Source organism: Salmo salar, chromosome 14, assembly GCF_965601325.2.
Source record: "Salmo salar chromosome 14, fSalSal1, whole genome shotgun sequence".
Taxonomy (NCBI): Eukaryota; Metazoa; Chordata; class Actinopteri; order Salmoniformes; family Salmonidae; genus Salmo; species Salmo salar.
Genome location: NC_138304.1, coordinates 14,545,371 through 14,569,021, shown reverse-complemented (window position 1 = coordinate 14,569,021; position 23,651 = coordinate 14,545,371). Strand labels below are relative to the sequence as shown.

At 41.7% G+C, this 23,651-nt stretch overlaps 1 protein-coding gene across 2 annotated transcripts in view; it reads left to right on the top strand.

The window, feature by feature from the left end:
* LOC106568953 (CREB-regulated transcription coactivator 1) overlaps positions 1–22,465 on the top strand; it is a 48,236-nt gene extending 25,771 nt beyond the window's left edge. The window contains exons 10-13 of one of the 2 annotated variants that reach the window (XM_082960748.1): positions 3,112–3,216; positions 4,738–4,821; positions 5,175–5,343; positions 8,034–22,465. In XM_082960748.1, coding sequence (XP_082816874.1) covers positions 3,112–3,216; positions 4,738–4,821; positions 5,175–5,343; positions 8,034–8,242 — 567 coding nt within the window. In that variant the 3' untranslated portion in view covers positions 8,243–22,465. The remainder of the gene's footprint in view (positions 1–3,111; positions 3,217–4,737; positions 4,822–5,174; positions 5,344–8,033) is intronic. The other variant, XM_082960749.1, reaches the window with a different exon arrangement.
* The last annotated feature ends 1,186 nt before the right edge of the window (positions 22,466–23,651 follow it).

Below are 23,651 nucleotides of genomic sequence, written 5' to 3'. Positions count from 1 at the left end.
ATTGATAATAATCTGCCAATTTTTCATGTCATTTTCATGTCATTACATTAAGATATAAGGGGGATCATAGCTATATTCAGTACAATTCACAAGTTTATTTAAAACCTATGTTTATCCATTTATCATGGTTGGTGTCTTGACGGATTTGTCCAAAATCGTGAGATAAAACATGACTTTATGGCAGTTTAAGTTATCGTTATCTATATTAAGCATTACAGTTAAAATAGATATTGAACTTAAACCCTGTAAGAATCCTGGATCTAGTTGTCGGTCAGTTTTTTGTATAGAGATCTCAGAAATGCAGTGTAACTACCTAACATTTAGTCTCCTTATGTTATGGGGTGAAAACAGTTTTCATGGGCACACAAATCCAAAATAATAAATGCGATTGAAAAATCATCTGTGGTTTTCTGCTTGATTTACAGCAGGGTCTTGTTAGATTTCACAGAGAAAGAATCAGGGCCTCGAATTGGACACAGAGTATACGCTATTCCTATTAAATATTCTGGATATAATGACAACAAATTACATAGCCTAGTGGGCGTCTTTACATGATCTGGCAATGAAATAACGTAAATACATTTTGTTTTCCATGTTACACCTGCAATTTTGAACAATACAAGGGGCTTGAAAAAGCCTACTTGAATTTGGAGCTCAGAAATGCAAGTACTGGAATAGGCCTACCTTGAAAATCAGACATTTCCACAATTTGGCCTTGAGAAGTCCTTGTAATGATTGTAGCCAAATGATAAGTTCTCCTACTCCTTTATAATTATCTGCGAATTCATTTTTGACCAGTTTTTGTGAGAGATGTGGCCACTTTCATTTGTTTCCCGCTGCTTCAATTGAAGGGTCTTGCTACTCTGTTGCGATAAAACCATGTCCGGTTATTATGAGGACGACAATATCTGTTGGCTTCAACTTGGCTTTCCATACAAATCCTAACATTAAAAAAAATGAACCTGTTTTTTGGGTACTCTCTCATTATAAAAACAGTTATGGTGAGATTAATGTTACCGCTATTCATGGATTTATTTTGTGTGCCTGCGCCGGCCACATAATGTAGGCTAAAGGAAAATCAATGTTAGGCCCTATATGTTCAATTAGTAAATGATCATCAACGAGGTTGTGCTCTATGTGCGTCGTGGAAGTAATCTTTCAGAGAACGCATAGAGCCCCGAGTTGTTTATCCCTATTATACCATGGCTATAATTTAACACATTTGCCCGCAAGAAATGTGTTCATTTGCTGGTAGAAATGTGTTCAACATCCACCTAAGTAGCTAGCAAGTTTACTAGTGAACTACATTAGTTGCTATGGTAACCAAACAAACGGACTCGCTAGTTTAGTTAACCAAACTATTTGTCCTAGCTTGCTATTATGAGAATCGAATTCAACAATGCCAATAATGTTTTCCATTTTACTTTTGCTTTCAAAAGCAGCTCAAACATAGAACATGTAAGAATGAACTAGCCATTGAATTCTACCGTGCAAATGTGTTAAATTATAGCCATGGTATGAAACGGATAATCAACTCCGGGCTCTATGCGTTCTCTGGAAAACAATGCAATTCCGTTGAATACACCTTCCACGTCGTTCACTATTTACCATAGAAAGCAGAGCCCCTCGTTGATTATCCCTTACATAATGAACACTCTAGAATGCCCTTCAAGCCAGTCAGAAACGATTATTCAACAACGTCATGGTATAATTAAGCAATAATGCACGACGGGCTGTGGCCAATATACCACTGCTAAGGGCTGTTCTTGTACACACAACACGAGGCTATTGCTATTATAAACTAGTTACTAACATAATTAGAACAGTGAAAATACATGTTTTGTCATACCCATGTTATACAAAACATTCAGCCAATCAGTATTCAGGGCTGGAACCACCCAGTTCATAATATAAATTATACGATTGTATAACGTTGAGGTCCTTGACAATTACATTTAAGTGCTTGGAAAAAGTCCCTGAATTTGACTTGCCAATGTCTGTATGAACCCTGCTTAAATTATGTATAGTCATAGGCCTGTTGTTGTATAGATGGAGTAATGGATTAATTATTCCTCGAAGTATGTGGAACTGCATGAAAATCCTTTTTATTTTTGTTTCAATCTAGAGGCGAAAGAAACGCACATCTATTTAGGCGAGGTGCTGGCTAGCGGAGTGGAACACTTGGAAAAGAAAAGGAGAGCCGTACACTCTAGGAGCTCAGATCCAATAATTTAATCACCAACGTTTCGACAGACAAGCTGTCTTCATCAGGGTATAATGACAAACGCTGCGGATCACTAGTTTATAAAGTGTCAAAGAACACTGTAACCATGGCCTGATATCATTGGTTAATTCTCAGATAGAAGAACATACAAAAACATGAATGGATAGCATATTTTTGTTTCAAACCATTTTAAAATGTTTATCCCCATGTCACACATTGACCCCATTTTATTTATAGAAAGACCCACATACTGTACACCTCAGTAGTGAACCGAGAGATAAAATATGAGTGTCTGTCAATACTGACGTGATTCATCACCTCACATTGGGTGATCATGTGTCAACTCAGCTTCTGTTTGAGTAAACATATACAGTCAACTAACCTTCTATTTGCGCGAACATGGAATTTGACCATTGTACTGGTGATGTGCTGGATCCTGTGGAAGTGGATTGCAGTGCTCTTGTCTTGAGCAGAAGATAAACAGAGAGGAGAGAGCTACTACTGTAAATGCCAGTTGATTACTCGGTTATCTTGTTGAAGAATGACCCCAAATGGCTAGCTAGTGAGTCAGCTATTTGCACAGTACACACCCTAAAGGAGGAACAAACCCTTACATAACATCACTTTTGATCATTGAAGCCACCGAGTGTGAGGGATTCCATTAAAACATTCGATTGTTAGCCTAATTCTGGTCTCTTCATGCAGTTAGGTTAAATCAAGGCCGTGATGATGTTACAAGTCAACTAATACAGGGCATCTTTAGCAAAACTTTAGCAAAGACATGAGCCCCATCCTCTGTGTGTATGTGTCCTCATAGACAAGCTGGGACACACACAGCATACCTTCTCAGAAGGGACAGTCAGTCTAACTAAAATGTCCTGTATTAGGGCTCTTTCCCCCAACAGTACCGCAGTAGGGCTGGGTCTTCAGCCAATCAGTCTCCAACCTCTCCAGTCTCCAATCAAGGCTTCTCACCTGGAGGCTCGCCTCAAGTAAGGGCGTGTGACCAAAACCTACTGACTGTATACACTGTTCCTCTCTCGTAGTTCTGTTTTCGTCGCCAGCTGGGCCCCTTGGCTGCCCCTACTGGCTGCTCTTGTGTCATCAACCCCCTGCCACCCCCATCGTGGTGTCTCACAGTGTCACTGACCCCGTTCCCTCTGCTGCTTCTCTGTGTCTGCATCCTAAGTGGCCTTGTAGCATAGTCGCTAAATTGATACACTTTAGTTAGTTAGGTGAGTAAGGAAAATGTACTTAGTCGTTAACACTTAGCCACCTGAGCCGCCTTTTATCCTTACTAGTTTTGAATCACTTGTTTATTGTGAAAAATCAAGAAGGAGCAGTGTCCCTCTACAAGGGCCTGTAGGCTAGATGTACATTGTAAGTTCAATGTAAATGTATAATAATGGCCTAAACTTAACAACATTGAACGACTAAGTCATCTCTTGTTAGGGGAAATCTTTCATTGAGTAGTTACTAGCTACATTTGTTGTATTTGTTCATTCGTTTGTGCCTCTGTTGGCTTTGCCCATCGATTCTTTCTCTCATCTAGATGGCTAAACCTACAGTGTTGTGGGCTATATGCAGTGCAGCTGACAGTCCATGTGCTATTATCATGTTCTTTCCTGCTGTTCTTTTGGCAGGGCACAGATAATGTGGTTCTGAACTTAAAGGGGCATGGCGACGGCTGCCTTACTGAGTCTGCCTGTGAAAATGCTCCTATTATTTATACATTAATGCGAATGATGAAAGAGGGTACTCTTTTCGTGTTTAATAAGGATATGCAATTAAAAGTTGGAAGAGCATTACTGGATGATTGAATGTTTTGTAAATTCTAGCTTTACTCAGAAAAGGGATTTCCATATGATTTCATATCATTGTATTTATTTATTTAAAGTTAATCAGAATTCTCAGTACAAGGCTTACATGGTAACCACAACCCTTTGAAAAACTCCCTACAACATTATTGGTTGTGGGTTGATGGCATTTATTAAGTGCTTTCAAGTAGGTCCTAGTATTCAGTGCATGTTGACATATTGGATGGTTGGGCACTTACATTAACATCAGAAAAACAAGAGGCAAATGCAATTGATTTGTAGTCATCTTGAAAGATGAAATGGGCATAGATCTGAAGCGGTTACTATGATGACTTAATCAACTAATGGATGAGATTGAGGTTGAATGCACAGTGAATTAATTGATGGGTTTGTGAAACATGAATCCTGCTGTGCTTGTACTATATCACTTAACCTACTGTAGCCCAGTCTAGATTATGGTTTGTTTGCAGGATTGCAGATGTGTGCAGTGTTTTCTTTGTTGCCTGGAGCTCAATGGAAAGCAAAACCCAATCGTTTGATATGAATGTCTTATGAATTGTGAAATCATTAATTTACAGAGTTGTGGTGTGATTCAAATGCTCTCTGTGTCTGCTCTTCTTCTCCCGTATTTTATACTTGTGGATTAATATCCTGGTGTTGTTTTTAACAAAAAGAGGGGATATGCTTGTGTTCTAGCACAACTCCATATTGGGCAGTGTATTTGCAGACTTCTATGACCAGCAACTCGCATCCAGACAGACCAGTGCTCTCTCCCAACAGGTAAGTTAAGTATAACAGTCTACCTCAGGACTAATTATGCAAGCTAATATTAGATACTTTTTTTATATGGCAATAGTTTCTAATATGTTTGCCTCACAACACAACAGGTCTCCAGTTTTTTCTTTAAACTGGATGTTTATATTAGATAAGACACTTTTGATGTGATGGGCTATCTATTGATCCATTCTGACAATATTTGGGATCAAAACGCAATAGAATAATATGCCTCCAGTTTTTTTCTCCATTGTACTACATCTTTATATTGACCATTTTGTGTACAGAAATGAACCCTTGTTGTTGAGTGTTGGCTAACATGGTATGTTGATGTGCTATTTGCTCTGTTCCTCAAACAGCTGGAGCAGTTCAACATGATCGACAACAATAGTCTGTACGGCCAGGGCTCAACCCTCAACTACTCCCAAGCAGCCATGATGGGTTTGACGGGAAGCCACGGCAACCTGCAAGACTCCCAGCAGCTGGGCTACAGTAGCCATGGCAACATCCCCAACATCATTCTCACAGGTACTATTCTGACTCACCAGGTGGCTCACTCAAGCCTCAGTAAGGCTAGGCAGTGGAATAGAGTTCAGTCAATGTAAACATTCTCTCCATACAAGGCTCTAACTCTTATGTCTACAGGTCCAAGGCACGCCTAGCTGTTCCATAACCTGTCTGAATGTTTATGTGGACTGATGTTGTCAGTGTATCTACCTAGGAAGAAAAAGTACTTAAAAGGGCGAGCTCTATCTAAGTCGGCCAGCCCAACCCATTTGTTCTTGTGGGGACAAATATAAAAAGGCACGCCTAAACAAAAAATTATCAAACAAATGATCTCGCCGGGCTACTCAATCCATGGCAACTCTCTTCTCACTGATCACCTGCCGATCACTTGCACATATTTGTGTGCCAAAGAGCTGTACTTTCAGGTCATTTGTTGGATTTTTTTCTGGGGCAAATAAGGTGGTGGGTTGAGTATGGGGCATGTCAGGGGGCGCGTGGTATGCCCATCGACCCGGCTGAATAAAAAATAAATAGTAATAATTCAGACCCCCATCTTTGTGGTGTAGAGAAATGTTTGCATTTTTAAGCAAATTTCCTGCAATTCAAAAAATTCCTCCATTGAGCTGAGACCCATTTGTGCAGTTCTAAAGCAAATTTCCTGCTCTTCTACGGATTTTGCCATGGCTAATGCTGTGTTATTTTGCTCAAACATAATAGCAAAATCTAGACTGCTAAATTCATTGTTTTTGGAATTTTTAATTCTACCTTTCATTTTGGTGATTGTTAGTTCTCAAAGATTGTTCTTTAAAAAAAATATATAGTTTCATTATCTTTTCTTCATACTTTATACGGTGCGTTCGGAAAGTATTCAGACCCCTTGACATTTTCCACATTTTGTTACCTTACAGCCTTATTCTAAAATTGATTAAATTGTTTTCTCCCGTCAATCTGCACACAATAGCCCATTTTTATTAAAAATAAAAACCGGAAAAATCACATTTTACACAAGTTTTCAGGCCCTTTACTCAGTACTTTGTTGAGCGATTACAGCATCGAGTCTGCAGAAATATTTTGGTACCCTTCCGCAGATCTGTGCCGCGACACAATCCTTTCTTGGAGCTTAATGGACAATTTCTCCGACCTCATGGCGTGGTTTTTGCTCTGACGTGCACTGTCAACTGTGGGACCTTATTTCGACAGGTGTGCGCCTTTCCAAATCATGTCCAATAATTGAATATACCACAGGCGGACTCCAATCAAGTTGTAGAAACATCTCAAGGATGATCAATGGAAAGAGGATGCACCTGAGCTCAATTTCGAGTCTCATAGCAAAGGGTCTGAATATTTATGTACATAAGGTATCTGTTTTTTTATTTGTAATAAATTAGCAAAAATGTCTAAACCCGTTTTTGCTTTGTCATTATGGAGTATTGTGTGTAGATTGCTGAGGAATTGTTTTTATTTCATACATTTTAGAATAAGGCTGTAACGTAACAAAATGTGGAGAAGGTCAAGGGGTCTGAATACTTTTTGAAGGCACTATCTGGTTTTAGTTGTTTAAGTTTACAATGAAAGGGTTTTTCCATCCAGAAAATGTATTTCCATTTGTTTATACTGCCTGAGGATTTCAATGGCAGAAAAATCTGTGATCTGAGGTGTGTTCAACAAGTGAAATAGTTTGCGAACGTTTGCAATCATTAGCTAACGCATTCCATTTGTTTTCTGTTCGTTGAGAACGTTAGTTAACAGTATGAGAAGGTAGTGTGTGGCGAACATGTCTGTTTCAGGTCTAAACTGCCGCTACAAATAATAATTCAGAAATCTTATGTCAATTACATGTAGTAAGAATAGCAAAGTAATTGGCAGTTTGAATATTGCTGTTAAAAAGCCACAGTAATCCACACAAAAAGTAGCAGTTTGTGGCTTCACCGTAAGATTTGTTGTTCATTTAAATCGTTCAACTGAAATTGTTACTAAGTAACATGTTCGCCGCAAGCGGGAGCCTTGTTGAGCTCACCCGTCAGCAGTTCCATCCAAGTGCCAATGCCGTTTAGCCAACTACAGGCATTTACATTTGTTGGATGACATGAAAATAGAGCTCTTTGGTGACATACACCAGTCGTCGAAAGAAGGATGAAAGAACCCCATACCTACTGTAAAATACAGAGTCTTTGATTTTTATGGGGCTATTTGGCTTCCTTGGGTCTTTTAGGTCATCCAGACAAAGAATATCAAGAATCTAGAAAGATTCTGTATGAAGGAATAGTCTAAGATCCCTCCCAATGTGTTCTCCAATCTCACAAAACATTTTTGAAAAAGGCTCTGTGCTGTTATCCTCTGAAGGGGTGAAACAGGGGTGCCAATAATTATCACCCCTTTCTTTTTGAGAAAAATGTGTTATTTGTTAAACAAAATATTTTTAAACAAAATGTTTTTTCCGGAGCATACAATATAGCTCAGTATTTGTATCATTTTTTGCTAATCTTTATAAAGGATGCAAATAATTGCAGTCATGACTGTACCTTCATTCCTAACTTTAACTAAGTTCATTAAAAGTAGAGGTTTTCTGCATTTATTTGATTTTGCTTGGCACTCACTTGTTGTTATTGGCTATTCCTTGAAATATTTAATGAGATCCTGTTCTTTATGTGGAGTAAATGCAACTGGAAGACTCTGACCTCTCCTCATCTCTCTACCCATGTCTGTTTTAGCCACAGGAGAGTCTCCACCCAGACTGTCCAAAGGGTTGTCTTCTAGCTCTCTGTCAGCTGACATCAGCTTCGATGCGGACTCTCAGTTTCCCCTAGACGAGCTGAAGATTGATCCGCTGACCCTGGACGGGCTGCACATGCTCAATGACCCTGACATGGTCCTCACTGACCCTGCCACTGAAGACGCCTTTCGGATGGACCGGCTGTAGAGCTGCTGCCAAAGTCACCGACTGCGTCGGTGAAACCCGGCCTGAGGGGTTGAGGGCTTGTGTCTGAGGGGAGAGGGCTACTTTTGGGGTGTGGGAGCCCGAGGCAAGGCCCCAGCTGTGAAGTGTGTTTATCCCACCTCCCTTCACCAGCAGCCCCTTTCTAAGAGCTATGGGATAGTGAGGTAGTAGGGAAATTAGTTTGTCAAGAAATGGTCGACACAGTTTGCTTTCTCTCTTCAGAATGGGAAAGATGGATGGCAACATTGTCATGTCTGGTGGATATTGAGCTTATGGTCCTGCTGTGACTAGTTTGTTGTTACCATTCTTCATCCCTTAACTTTTTTTTTACACATGCATCCTGCCGGCCTTTCTGTTGGATGCTTTGGTTTTTGTAAAGAAGAAAAACAGTAGGGGCTACAACACTACATTGGTCTCGCCTCACATTTGAAGACATTAACTGATTCAAATCATGTCTGCAGGGGAAACTGTTTATCTTTCTCTCACCTGCCATACTAGATTAGCATGTTTTAGCTCATATAATCACTCATCTGCTTTTCAGAACCGCCCTCTCATGGTAAATCTTGCCAGTCACATTTCCGTCAATGCCCTTAATCTCGCTGTCTAACTCACACTAACTCACACTAGTTGTATTTATTGGTAATCTGATTTTTTCCCCCGAAGTTGACCAGTATTTTACTTTAGGTTCCCTTCCGAACTTGTCATTTTAATTTTAATCCATCAATTTTGTCAGCATTTCAGGTTTGTACTACATGTTTTAGTGATGGTCAACATCTAAGTGGTTTACTGAGTTGAACAACTAGGAGTTATAACCCTCCCCTTTAGCTTATGATTTTCCAGGGCAGCTGAAGTAAAAACCTAAATTCCAGTTGAACAGACATTGAAAAATCACTCAGAATCCTGTTTGTAGATTTTTAAAAAAGGATGTTAGCCTACCGTCACTTTGGCAATTTATGCATGAAATGACATTTCAGCTGTAATATGCCACCAATGGTAGCTGGTTTTCAGATGCAAACAAGATTTTTTTTTAAATGAAATCTGAACAAATCACCATGAGTGATAAGATTCCGCCTTATAAGAGTACATGATATGGAAAGCTATTATCTCAACTCTGCATTAAAAAAACGCAGGTTGTTGTGCAACTTGTTTAGATTCTAAAGTAGTGAAGTGTAAACTTTTATCAAGCATCACCGTTTCTTTTCCGATGGCCTGAATCAAATTGGCACTAGTGTGAGAAGAGGACCAAGTTGAACACAACTAGGGGAGGTTTATCACAACTTAAGTTGTTATCCACTGCTTTTCACTTGTTACCATTTTGCTTTTCATATTTGACGTGGTACTGTATTTCACTTGTCAGCCAAATAGAAATGGACAGAAAGAGCCGAGGTATCACATATCTGATGCCCTTGTAGTTGCTACTTGTGAATTAGATATTTCATTTCAAATAATCGCTTGATCACTCAGTATGGGTACATCTCCGTTGGGTGTAGTCAACAAGGAGCTCCTAGCACACAACGTCTGTCATAGATTGCAGCGACAGCCAATAAGGGGGAACCCCTCTCCTTTATAAGGCGCTGTCGCTCCCTCCTGCCTCACTTTTCATTCTTCCTTACGATGTCGTAATACTGCTAATATACTCTCCTCAGCATCGACTTAGACTACTGTTTTCCTGCTAAACTGTTGATAGGTGAACCTGTGTGGTTCACTGTTGAGTGTAGGAATCCAGCTTCTTGTCGAGAGTGTTTAGCTTTTTACCGGAAAGTAAAGTTTCCTCTGTCTCTGGCTAGCTAGCGTCACACAGCTAGTTCTACCCTACCAGCACACCTAGCTACCGCTTCCTGCTGCTTATTCCCAATGAGGTGGAGGAAGGAAGAAACTTCGCTTGGTCGTTCTTCAGGCGAATTTAACCCAGCTAGCTCACAAAGAATGTACCTTCTCTTCAGCTAGCAGTGTGTTAGCACCAGCTAGGTTACTAACCCTCTGGGTGAAAACCAGCTTCCTACGCCAGGACTAGCTAGCTACACAACTATGCGTCGGCGAGCACACGACTAGAGCTATCTCCTGGCTTAGGTAGCATCCCTTCCTCCTGCCTAACTTTCCAGCGGCCTCGCTGATCAGGTTGACCGGTCTTGCCTATAGGTACTGCGGTCTTGGGAGATTCTCTAGCCTATAGAGCAACGCTCAGCGTGCCACCCTAGGCTTGTAGCTCACTCCATCAGAGTTATGGCTCTCTTTCCAGTGTGCTTGCAATAGCTAGACGACTAACCCACAAGGTGAACTCTAGCTGGCTACCACAGGACTTCTAGCTACACAGCTAAGCATCAGCAGCACACACACAGCCCAGGGTTTTCCTGTCGAGCGCTAGCTAGCTAAAGCCAGGACTAGCTCCATGGCTAACGTCGGCCAGTACACGCTCAGAGCTAGCTCCCCCTGCTAGCTCTTGCTACCTGCACTGGGTAGCATTACTTCCCCTCGTTTAGCTTACCAAAGCCCTCGCTGGATACGCTGACCGGTCTTGCCTATCGCTACTGCAGTCGTGGGAGATTTTCAGCCTATAGAGTCATGCTCTCCAGCTAACAAAGTGCTAACTACAGCTAGGCATTTAGCACACTGGGCTACTACTAGGTAGCTGAACTGTAAGTACTCCATATGGTCAGGCAGGCTTTGAGTAACATGTATAACCCGGCTGACAAAACAATCTCTTCTGGAGTTATGGCTACTGTATTTCCTTGTACTGGGCGAACTAAGCCGAGCGCTCAAATTCCTGGAATTACTAGCTAGCTATTACTAAAACTGACCATTTACACCGCACAGTACTACGGTCAAAAGAGGCTTTCCAGACTGAAGAGTAACACAGCTCTTCTCGGCTAACATGGTGCTAGTGGCTTAACGTCGTCTAGCACACGATTAACCCGGGTATCATGCCCAGGCAGCTCTCGACCACCCTGATTCCTGCAAGTATTGTATGGCATGAACCGAGAACCGGTCAATGCTAGCTTAAGCTATCCTACCAGCCATCCTGGCAAACGCCAACAAGTCAGTTAACTACCGCCTGGATATTACTAGCCTAACCCTCATACGTACTTAGTCTAGCACCCAGTTTCTTTGTACTTACTGTTTGAACTGGTCCCAATTCTATGATCCGGTCCACGAGACGGCAAAGACAGGCTAGCTGATGCTAGTTGTAACCGGGCACAAGTGCACTCCAAGCTAAGCTCTCCCCTTGGTTCAGGTTCAGGCCGAGGCTGGGCTGGTAGAATTCAGTCACTAACAAGCACTGTCCCCACCCGATGCTTACAGCACGTCGCCTCCAGAAATATATTGCTCTTTGTCCCACTTGCCAAAATGCCACAGAGCCAGTTTATTTTTTTCTATAAATCAAATCAAAGTTGGTCACGAACCCACTTTTGCAATGTTATCGCAGGTGCAGCGAAATGCTTATGTTTCTAGCTCCAACAATGCAGAAATATCTAGCAATACAATAACAATGCACACATAATCCAAAAGTTAAAAGAAATGAAGACAACAGAATGAGCATTATCAGAACAAGCAATGTCAAAGTTCAGAATATAAATAATCATTCACAGGAAGATGGGAATGGACATGGGGATGAAAGTGGGAAAGGTAGTGGAATGGTTGTGGTTGGGAAACAGACGTAATGAATACACTGTACACAATACTATAACTGATAGCACAAGTAGAGCAACAAGACTATTAAAGGGAAGGATGAAAATGTATATTTGACAATACAGCTATACACAAAGACGGCATACATCAATAGTAACAACTAACTATTAAGAACAATATATAAATGTCACACAACTCACTTTGGGCACGCACACCATCCCACAAGTCCAGAGATATGAGTGAGTCCAGACTGTTCCTCTCTGCCACTTGAGGGATACTGCAAGTATTGTGTGACCTGCAGAGTCAAGAGGATAGGCAGAATTCCGGCCCCCTAGTAACCTACCTAGCAACCTATCAGGGAAAAGGTCACACAGGTTAGAGAGGCAGGTTTATGGTACCCCTAGACTCTCAGGCTCCGGTCGTGGGGGAAGGGGAGTGGAGTGTGCAGCTTAGGGTTGTGGTGCTGATAAGTCACCGGCAGGGAATTCATAACAAATACAGTAGATACATATACAGTGGTAAAATAGTGTTCAATAACTCTATGTACATAGAGCAGCAGTCTCTAAGGTGCCGGGTAGAGTAGCGGGTGGAAGCCGGCTAGTGACCTAAGGCTAGTGATGACTGTTTTAACAGTCAGATGGCCTGTCCCAGCTTTGATGCACCTGTACTGTCTCGGCCTTCTAGATGGTAGCGCAGTGAACAGGCTGTGGCTCGGGTGGCTGAGGTCCTTGATGATCTTGGTCTTCCTGTGACAATGTGTGCTGTAGATGTCCTGGAGGGCAGGCAGTGTGCCCCTGAGGATGCGTTGGGATGACCGTACTACCCTCTGGAGAGTCCTTCGACTGCGGGTGGTGTAGTTGTACCATGGGGTGAAACAGCCCGACAGAATGCTCTCGATGGTGCATCTGTAGAGGTTTGTGAGGGTATCAGGGGCCAAGACAAATTTATTCCGCCTCCTGAGGTTGGAGAGGCTCTGTTGCATCTTCTTCACCACGCTGTCGGTGTTAAGGGACCATTTTAGGTCCTCAGTAATGTGCGCACAGAGGAACTTGAAGCTTTTGACCCTCTCCACTGCGGCCCTGTTGATGTGGATGGGGGCGTGCTGTCTCCTTTAGTCCATGATCAGCTCCTTTTGTTTTATTGAGTGAAGGATAGGTTATTTTCCTGGCACCACTCTGCCAGGGTTGTCACCTCCTCCCTGTAGGCTGTCTCGTTATTGTTGGCAATCAGGTCTACCACTTTTGTGTTGTCAGCAAACTTAATGATTGAGTTGGAGACGTGCGTGGACACGCAGTCATGGGTGAGCACGTACCTCTGTGGGGCCCCCGTGTAGCGGAGGGGTTGTTGCCTACCTTCACCACCTGGGGTCGGCCCGTCGGGAAGACTAGGACCCAGTTGCACAGGGAGGGTTTCAGACCCAGGACTTTGAGCTTAGTGATGAGCTTGTGCAATGGCGATTGCATCGTTTGTGGATCTGTTGGGGTGGTATGCAAATTGTAGTGGGTCTAAGGTGATTATGGTCCTTAAAGAGTGATGCTCTTTAACGCTGCCAGTGGGGACGGCCTAGAGGCCAGCAGCAGAGAAAAACGGGGCACAGCTCACATATGTCCGGCCCTGCCCCCTCTTAGGCAGAAGATGAGTTCTTGCATAACGAAGGAGGGGTTTCTCTGCTTTTTTAGAGCCCTATCCTGTATGCAGCAACCCATCGTTTCGTACCCACGCATAGGGAGGAGGGAGGGGGCCCACTCATTACTCAGCATGCAGTACCCGTAGGAAAGCGGGCCCCCAAACTTCTGTAACCCCCGCCAACTCGGCCCACGTGGCAGCCCTCTGGGTCCTGCATCAAAAAGCCACGTGGGGATGTTTAGAAGGGGACAACGGATAAGCCATAAGGAACTCAGGTCCCTGACTACGCAGCCGACTGTCCATACACAGGCGAAGCCCCAGAAACAGAGCAAGCCTGGCGGTTAAGTCCTTCGATGCAGTCACAGCACAATTCTGCCCTCCTAAAGCCCCCTGGTGGCCAGGATGGCCAGTGAATCTATTTTGTTCGCACCCGTGTAGACACACTAGGTGCTCCCTGCCCTACCCTCTCTCCAGTTCAGTGTAGACTTCTCTCCCCACCCTGTGGTATGAGAGAAATGCTACTATGTTTGTTCTACCCATCTACTACACAGGGGCTTATCTTTGGCCTCGTTAACAGTGATAGGCTTGGGATCCGCACCTCGCCCCCCCGAGTGCCGCCCCATTCATAGCTCTCCCCCCCGGCTAAGTTGTTCCAGCCAGGGCCAGAAGACGATGTGTTTTCTCTCTCGCCGTACTGCTTAGGTCAGACAGGAGCAGGACGGCAGTACACCAGTTGCCATCAAGCTCCATCCCCGTGCACTATATCTCTTTTATAACCTTTTTCTGTTACATCCAAGTGCCTCGCCAACGGCACAGAGCTAATTTATTATAATGAAAGAGGTGACACCTCGTTTGCACTGCTAGAGGGCATCCTTGCCTCAGGCGAACGAGGGTCTCGGCACCTATAGCATGCACCCCTACTGGCTGGGAAAGATTGTTGCACATGCACAGTCTCCCCCGGGTGATGTATAGGGTTGCTTAGGAACGGCAGGCATCAGCCCCGATGTCTTCGGTTTTCGGTGGCTTTCGGGAATTCGTCTCTATTGCTACATCCTTTATTAGAGCCAGGGAACATAGTGTATTTACTTCTTGGTTCTTGAAAAGGGAGGAGGAGGGCAGGTGCTGTCGGACTAGGCCCCGGACAGCTATCTTTTAAGCCTGCAGTGCTATTCCACCTCACCGCCTCATCCTTGTACTCATGTACTCGTTCTCATTTATCTTCTCAAGGTATTGCCATACAGGACTTGGTTGCTGTCGCTTGTCTTTCTCTGACATTTTTCCAACTGTTGATGGCGACGATGATGTAGTGGTGGAGAGTCGACTCTAGAATAATTGATTCTATGACTCCTTGAGTGTCGACTCCCATTTCTGAGTGTCGAGATTCGATTCAGTAATTTTTGGAACAGAGGAGACTGATTAGTTGCTGTACTTCCGAGAACACAAACACTTGCATCTTTCATAGAGAGCTCGCGAGCGATGGAGAGAGAGGGTTATAGTAGGCAGGTACAAACCCCTTGGGCTGGTCACTAAAGTTCTCCATCCACTTAGTTAACTGTCCTGCAACGTCATTTCTATCCTACTATAGAGGGATTTGACGGCATTGACGACTCGCAACCGCTAGGGCACGTTCGCCATCTTCGTCTAGCAGACTGGTTCCCAGACTGTTAGAGACAGCAGGCACTCTTCACCATTGCTGCTAGCTAAAGCCATAGCACCATTGGGCATCATGCACATCCCACACCACTGACCCGGGCTGGCCTCCATGTCCTGCAGTTCATTACATTGGTGCTAGATATGGGATGGTGACCAAGGCACCATTGGAACACAACATGCGTGTGTTTCCTAAGGGTTATGCCTCGGTGGCAGATCGTCCTGCTCTGTTCCTCTGTATTGCACTCTTGAAACCGAGACTGATTCAGACGTCTAGCCTCCTCACTGTTGGTAGGCCTGGCTGTCACCAGATGGAATACATGGGTGCTGGGGCAATATGACGAGGGGAGCCTCCCTCTAGCAGTGTGCACTAAGGAGGGATTGCGATACACGCCCCAACATCTCCAGCCCTATGGCCCTGTTTTGGTCCCTGCCGGTCTCACTTGGTTTCCAGTACAGCAGCTGTAGGCAAGCGGACTTCGCCTACGCCCAGTGACCAAGTAGATAGTCCCACCCTAGAACATCTAGGGTGCTTGAGAGTAATTTTCACAGCCGCTGGAAAGCGTGGAAATGAGTTTCTCTCATTTAATACCGCTTTACTTAGCCATTATATCCACAAAAGCGGGTGAGTGAGCTGCACGCACTGTCAGTTTCACCACTAGTGCTTGTTCCTTGCCCTGGGGTTATCCACGGTTATTTCAACATAAATCCTTTTTTGTGCTTAAAGATTAGTAGGGCTTCTATCACCTCTCTTTAGAGCCGTTGGCTTTCACCCACCACTTATTCCTCCGTGGAGGAACATTGTTTCCACTGCTTGTGCTCCACATATTTTGTGCTTCTACATGGACAGGATGAGAGCCTTGAAGACTTCCCTAATGTAGGGAGACCCATTTCCTCGACCAGGGATTTATCCTTTGGATAAGTGGAGGCTATTATAAGGCATATAATAGCAAGGGTTGACTACCTCTGGAGGGCTTCAGAGCTCATTCCACGAGAGGTGTGGCTGCTTCACGGGCCTGGTTTAAGAAGGTATCTCTGTTCAGAGATATTTATGGGATATTATTCCGATCTCACCGGCACGTGTGCTTCGAGTCAGCACATCTGAGAGTTGATTCTGTCTAGACTATCTGGAGAGTGTACGAGCCTTACAGGAGTTGGCTAAATCCCATACTGAGTGTTCGAACGATTATTTGAAATAGAATTTGAAGTTAATTAACCCTGGTTCTATGATAATGACTGAGGTCACTTAGCTCGTTGCCCTTCACACAATCTGCGTATGGAAGAACGAATACTTGTACAAGTGAGGCAGGAGGGAGCGACAGCGCCTTATAAAGGAGCGGGGTCTATTGGCTGTCGCTCCTGTCTGTCTACGACAGATGTTGTGTGATAGGAGTTCCTTATCGACTACGACCAACGGAGACGTACCCATACATACGGAGTGACCTCACTCATCTTATCCTAGAACCGTGATTACGCTAAGTAACCTTATGTTTCGCTCCCTGGTAATTGATGTTTTGTTTCAATTAGTTGTCTTTTTTTAAATTGGATTTTGCTTATGGTATCTATGCAGAACAAATGAATTGATTGCAGGCCGAGTTATTAGCAATCTAATAGGCATAACTAAGTACCTAAACTAAACTAAGTACCTACCATGCTGAATTGTACGGTACCATATTGATAGCTTTTTCAGCAAAGAAAATAAGCATGTTGACATGTTTCATTCGCTACTTTTTGTTGAACATTTTTGTTTGGTTCTTACACTTCACAGATGAGAATGCAAATGATATATTCTGCACGTTGGCTTTGGCAGAAACTGTAACAAAAAAGCATGACAAAAGAAACTTGAGGATTACGCTGCATATATAAGAACATTAACCCCTATATGTGACTCCCATGGATGTGTCTGAGGTTGATTATTTTTACTGCTGAAGTGTGATTTTATGATTCAACTGCCTCTATTAGAACAGCCTTTCTGCCACCAGAATGTATTTCATCACATCGCCATAGAGTACTATCATAATCTCAACATCTTCATATAAACCTCAGCGTCGACCACATTGTTTTTGATGACACCCTTACGTCATACTCTAGGTGTTTCACTTCAAAATCCAAGGGACGTGGCATGCGATTTGGAGTTTGGTTCAGTACTGTTAATGTCTCTCATATTGAATATTTGTGTGTGTGTGTGTGTACGTGTCAATTGTTTTCCACTCATTGTCATTGGAAAAGTCCATCAGTTTGCCCACCAGCTTTTCTGGATGTATAGTGTCAGAATTTCAGTGTTGTTGTAGATGTCGGCTATACAGATTACCTGTTAGTAGTCAATGTCAAGTGAGCTTTTCTTGTGAGTAATTCCCTTGGATGTAGCCATGACATTATCCAGATTTTTTTTTTGTAATTTTTTTTTTTTGCACTTTACTTACAATTTTTAGAGCATTGAACCCTGGTATTTGTTTCACCCCTCTGAGCGACTGTTATGTGCACTGGACTTGTTTCCCCCTGTATTCGGTCAAACTTGCCTTCTTGTTAAAAAAAAAAAAAACGAACATATTTTTTAAAAGCATATGTGTATTGTCTATATGAAAGAGGTGATTTTTATAAACTTTGTATTTTTGGATAGAAGTTAGATTTCTCACTGCACAACAGATACAGCTGGACATGTTTCAAGCTACATAGCTATGAGTATAATTCATGCAGGGAGAAGTAAGCATGAAATAGGGAAGCCATTGGATGTACCACAATTGATGCATTAAGGAGTGCTGTGGTAAATCACACTTTAATATTACAATTTGTCATGGACAGGAGTAAGAACAGTCATCTTGTTGTGCAAAGAGTATATAAACAACCCCCATTATTATCATAGAATATACACTATTTAACTGTAATTTGCTAGCTACAGAACCAGGTGTGTAAATTCACCTGAAAGAAATACCACTAGTGGTGTGATTATACCAAAATGGGGTCACCTGTGGAGAAATTAGGGAATCCTTTCAAACCCTGGTTTTGGTTTTCTTTTCTTTTTGCAGGACGTAACATATCATTGTGCACAATTTTCGGTGACCCGTTTTGGCTTGTGAGCACTACTTTCTAAACTACTGGCTGAAATTATACTAAACTTTTTTAACGCTTCTTTAATGTGCAGCTCATACAGTAGCAGAAAGCATAATGCATTGTGAGTGTACACAAATTATGGTGCCTTTGTGCTATCTTGGAGTTTGTGTTATTTGAAAGGTTTAACTAAATGCTTGTCTCATATGTTAGTGAATCCCCTTGTTCCAGCATATTTCGCTATGTTCACAGTTAATACATGCAGCATCACCATTTACCATAGATACAAGGGAGTTCAGTGTCAAGCATGCAAAACATTATTGGTTATAGATCTGAAAATGAGAACTGTTTTGACTGCCGGAGTGGTTCTGAATTCAATGTAGTCTTCTGATGTTTAGCACTTGGTTTTTACTTTTGTTTTGTTCTGTTTTGTGACACTTTTTTTTTTTCTTTCTTTTACATACTCATCATTATTTGATTTCTTCCGCTCACTCTAGTACTTAAACAACTTAAGCTATTAAGACGAAACCAATTTCCAAATGTGAAGACTTATATAGCTTTTAAAAATATTTGTGATATTATTTATACTTGAATTATATACATTTGCACACATTTGCATAAAATAAATCGCCAACAGTAACTCAATCATTAAAGCTAGAGGTACTAAATCAACTTTCACATGGTTTAAGAGTTACTGTTGGTGATTTTATTTTATGCAAATGTATATAAATTACAATTCTTTAGAACTTAGATCAACTATAACTATATACAATTGCATAAAATAGCATGCACACCACATTTTCTTCAGGAAATGTACTTTTCTAGTTAGGCATGGTTTTATGTTTTCTTTTTTCATGCAAAATATTAATTGTTGACTAAGGAAGAAAAGTGGAATAGACCTTTGTTTAAATGTGGTTTAATGTTATGTTTTCCTTGTTTGGTAAATTGTCTTTGTTTTTGATTCGAACAGTGGCAAGGCCTCACACACAAACTGAATTGTCAATCCAAAAGCAACAGATTTTTGTTATCAGCCTTTTATGCATATGTAGATGCAATTTGTTGGTACGTACTTATACATTTGATCTTATATGTGCTTATGAGCTAGAGATGATGCCCACTGAAGTTTATTATTTTTGCCGAGTGCTTAGACTGGCTGTTTATATTGCTTTTCAGTATTAATGTTTTTGTGATATGATGTCAAAAGTGAAAATTGTTGTTATATGCACTGAGAGTAATGTGCTGCACTGTCATTGTGGCTCTGTACTTCTGTTCTGTCTTTCTGACTTAGAAGTATCGGTTAATCGAAAGTTTTTCAGACTGATCCAAACTCCAAATTGCTCCCTGTGTTTTTACAATAAGTTGTCTTTTCTTTAAAACAATGTTTTCTGTGTTTATGTAGTAAATCTGACTGATTTGATACGTCTATTATTACTGCCACCATTTTTGCACTAATATTCTGCTATTCTAATGGTTTACACTCAAACGTTTACAGAAGCAACCGTTTACAAATAATGGAGCAAGTTTTGATGTTTCTTTTGTGTGTACGTTCATGTAATTGATATAAATAAGGATGAATTTTGGGGAATATAAACTGGACCCTTGCCACCCACACAAGATACTGTAAACCCATTAGCTTCCCTTTTGACACCAGACAGGTATTACATAGCCAAACATGGCCATCTCAAAGTTTTAACTGCCTGGCTATTGACAGCTTCCCTTACGTCATGACTGTGACAATGGAGCTGTCCAATTCTGAAACCGACAGAGATCCAGGCAAAATAGTTGCAAAAGATAGAGCAAATAACAACTGTATTTACCAGTTTTTACAAGATATATAAAGTTGTATATACTTCCAATAATTTTAACATTTAGAAATGTGATTTGTATGTTCCCTTTTACAGAGAGTGAGTGTGTAAGTGATGGCTATGTGCTAAGTTGTTTTGAGTGAATGGAAAAGTCAGCCGTTGCTTTCTCTCACAGGCTATGAACCAGCGTTTCCCAAACTCGGTCCTCGGGACCCCAAAGGCGTGCACGTTTTGGTTTTTGCCCTAGCACTACACAGCTGATTCAAATTAACTAATCATCAAGCTTTAATTATTTGAATCAGCTGTGTAGTGCTACGACAAAAAAAAGAAACGTGCACACTTTGGGGTCCCCAGGACTGATTTGGGGAAATGCTGCTATAAGCCATTAGATGTGTGAGTTGCTATTTTACCTTAATTCCTTGTTGTCAGATTAGTTATCATACTATTGTTGTTTTTTTACATGCAAAGTTCTAGCAAAGGGTGAACCGTTAAGGAAACCGAAGTTCATAAATCATCCCTTTAACTCTTGTTTAATGTTCAAGTAATGCACTTATTTAGAGCACTTTGTTTATCTGTTTACTAAAATGTGTTTCTGTCAAAGGTTTAGAGTTAAAATACTCCAGTTTCCCACTTTATCTCCAAATTTTTGTTTTAGTTTTGTTAGATTTGAGAATTACATCAACTTAAAACAGTGCACTTGTCTATGAATTGTTTACATTTAGAAAATGAGAATATTTATGAGGAAACCACAATTTGCTTTATCTTAACAGTTTGTTTCTTGCTGCATAACCTACCACATAAAGATTGACATGTGACTGACATTTCCTGCTTGATACCTTGAGGTAACTCAGTGTTTATCCTACATTCAAATAACAGTGGCTGGCCGCTGCTGCTAAATCGTTGCCGCCACGCCAACATTTTTTACTTTTTTCGGGATGTTAAAATGTTTTCAGTGTAAACTTAAATGACCAAAACCAGATATAAAGTATATAGAAAAGGTCATGAAGCTATATATTTTTAAATGAGATCATCTTTGAGAACTAACACCAAAATAAAAGCTAGACAGTCAGGAAGAATCTAAAATTCCAAAAATGGCATGGCATGGGGTCCCCATTCATTTTGTTATACTATCTGAGTGACTCAAACATAAGAACATGGCATAAGTCATGGTAAAATGTGTAGAATTGCAGTAAATTAGCTTTAAAGTGGCAATTTTATCTCTGTGGCCAAGTATAGGGCCTTAAAAAAATAAATCCCACCAACCTCCCCTGATCATGTTGCCACTGCTGCTGAAAATAATCCTAGCGGAAGCACTTAGTAACTCTTTCTCCATGGTAATGAATGACAAAATAACCACTAATGACTCAAAAAGGCTTAATGTGATATGTTTTGCTTTAAGCAAGTATTTCGCTCTGAATAGGTTACCTTGGGCTCTCGAGTGGAGCAGCAATCTAAGGCACTGCATCTCAGTGCAAGAGGTGTCACTACAGTCCCTGGTTTGAATCCAGGTTGTATCACATCCAGCCGTGAGTCCCACAGGGCGGCGCACAATTGGCCCAGCGTCGTCCGGGTTTGGCCGGGGTAGGCCTTCATTGTAAATAAGAATTTGTTCTCAACTGACTTGCCTAGTTAAATAAAGGTTAAAAATATATATATATATATATATATATATATATATAATATATAATTTGACCGTGTGACTAAAACCTGCTCACCAAAAGCATCTCCAGTAAGCTCTGACGAAGGCCGATACGTAAGCTTATTAAAGATCAGTGATGCTATCAAGAGGAGTGTGCGGTTTCCTTTTTCCTTCATCTCCAGTAGGATAAAATGCAGATCTATATCAGAATATAAATGTTTAATTGGTTAGAGGCACTACATGTGAAAAGGGTAAACGAATCAGACAGACCGTAATTGTTTGATCATTCAATAGTTCCCACAAAAAGACAACTTCAAATCCTCTATGTGCATTTAATGGGAGATGACCCACTCTAGTGGTCCTTTCTTCATACAACGGCAGCTAAATTGTAATATAATGTATTTTTCCTTTCGAGTACGATTACTTGAACGTTGCACTGCAATGTCTGGATACTACACCTTCTGTACTCGCAGCAACAGGACACAGTTATGCTCATCAAATATGCAAATCCTAGCATTCAGCAGCAGTTTGGCAATCCTGTACTTTTGTTGAGCTGGCCCTTTGAAATGAATGGATCAACTCTTGTTCTCTAAATTGTGCTTTTATATAAAAAGGGAGAAAGCAGACCAAAAAATCCAAGTTGGCTATATTATGTGATAAGTAACTGATAACGGATGTTAAGCTTCTACTCAAATCGTACCTAATGTATTTTTCTTGTGTGAAGGCTTCTGTCTTAGTATCTTTGCATTACTATTTGTAAATGAAATGACATTAAATAAAAAATTGAAGCATATCAATGTGACAGACCCATTGAATGTTGTTGGCTCGTTGTTTCATTGTTGTATAATGTCTCCATCTGCTGGGCATAATAGGTATAGAAGCTGTGAAACATGTTCACACACAGTAAGATGTATAGAAATGGTTACTGAAACAGTCACATTCAGGTCTTATACGATAACCACTTATCAACTTTTTGTAGAAAGACTGCATTTAGTCATTTGTCTCTTATCTGCAGTGTTGGGAGTTTCCCAGGTGTCACTGGAAAGAACCTTATTCTCCTGGTATTTTTGTTTATTAGGCAAGTCAGTTAAGAACAAACCATTATTTACAATGACGGCCTACCCCGGCCAAACCCTAACGACGCTGGGCCAATTGTGCGCCACCATATTGGACTCCCAATCTGTTGTGATGCAGCCTGGAATCGAGCCAGGGTCTGTAGGTTATTGTAAGCAAATTTGATTGAAAACATTGTTGGTGCCTTCCACCCAGGTGTGTGTAGCCAGTGAGGAAGAGGCGAAGCGAGAGGATTTACTCCACCCAAAATCTGTCCATGTGAGATAAGCCCTCTTTTTGTATGGAGGTCTATGAGAGAGACAGGGGCGGTTCTGGGAGGGGGCCAGGGGGGGGCAGTGCCCCTGTGACAACAATTTTAGACCCCCTTGTGGCCCCCCTAACTGTGGAGTAGGAAATAATTTTTACAAACTTTTGCTATCGTTTTTTTTTTACATCCGTTATTAGCCAGTGGCAATGCGGAACACGAATGATGATGAACATGGTCTTTTGCCTGCTAATGACTGCAATGCAGTGAAGAAAACGATATGACAACAATAACGTCTAATGTAACTGGCCCCTCTAACAGTACAACTGGCCCCAGCTTGGCCCACCCAGTTGAAATGGTCTAGAACCGCCACTGGAGAGAGAGTCGAATTACGTGAAGCATATTTGATGAATATACATTTCATTACAAATGTTACGGCGACATTGAGAAAAACGACTTTGTTGTGCCTGTTGTTCATGCACGTACCTGCCCTCTCATTGGCTAGAATGGTCCCGCCTGATCTCGCCTCTGCCAGCCTGCCTTCCATCTTAGAGGACATGTATTTCCATTGTTAGATCGGTCACTCAACTATCTTCTCAATATAATAGATCATCTTCGGTGTAGCTAACTAAGGTACTGGCCATGTCAAAACCGCAATGCATCATGGATAAATTGTGA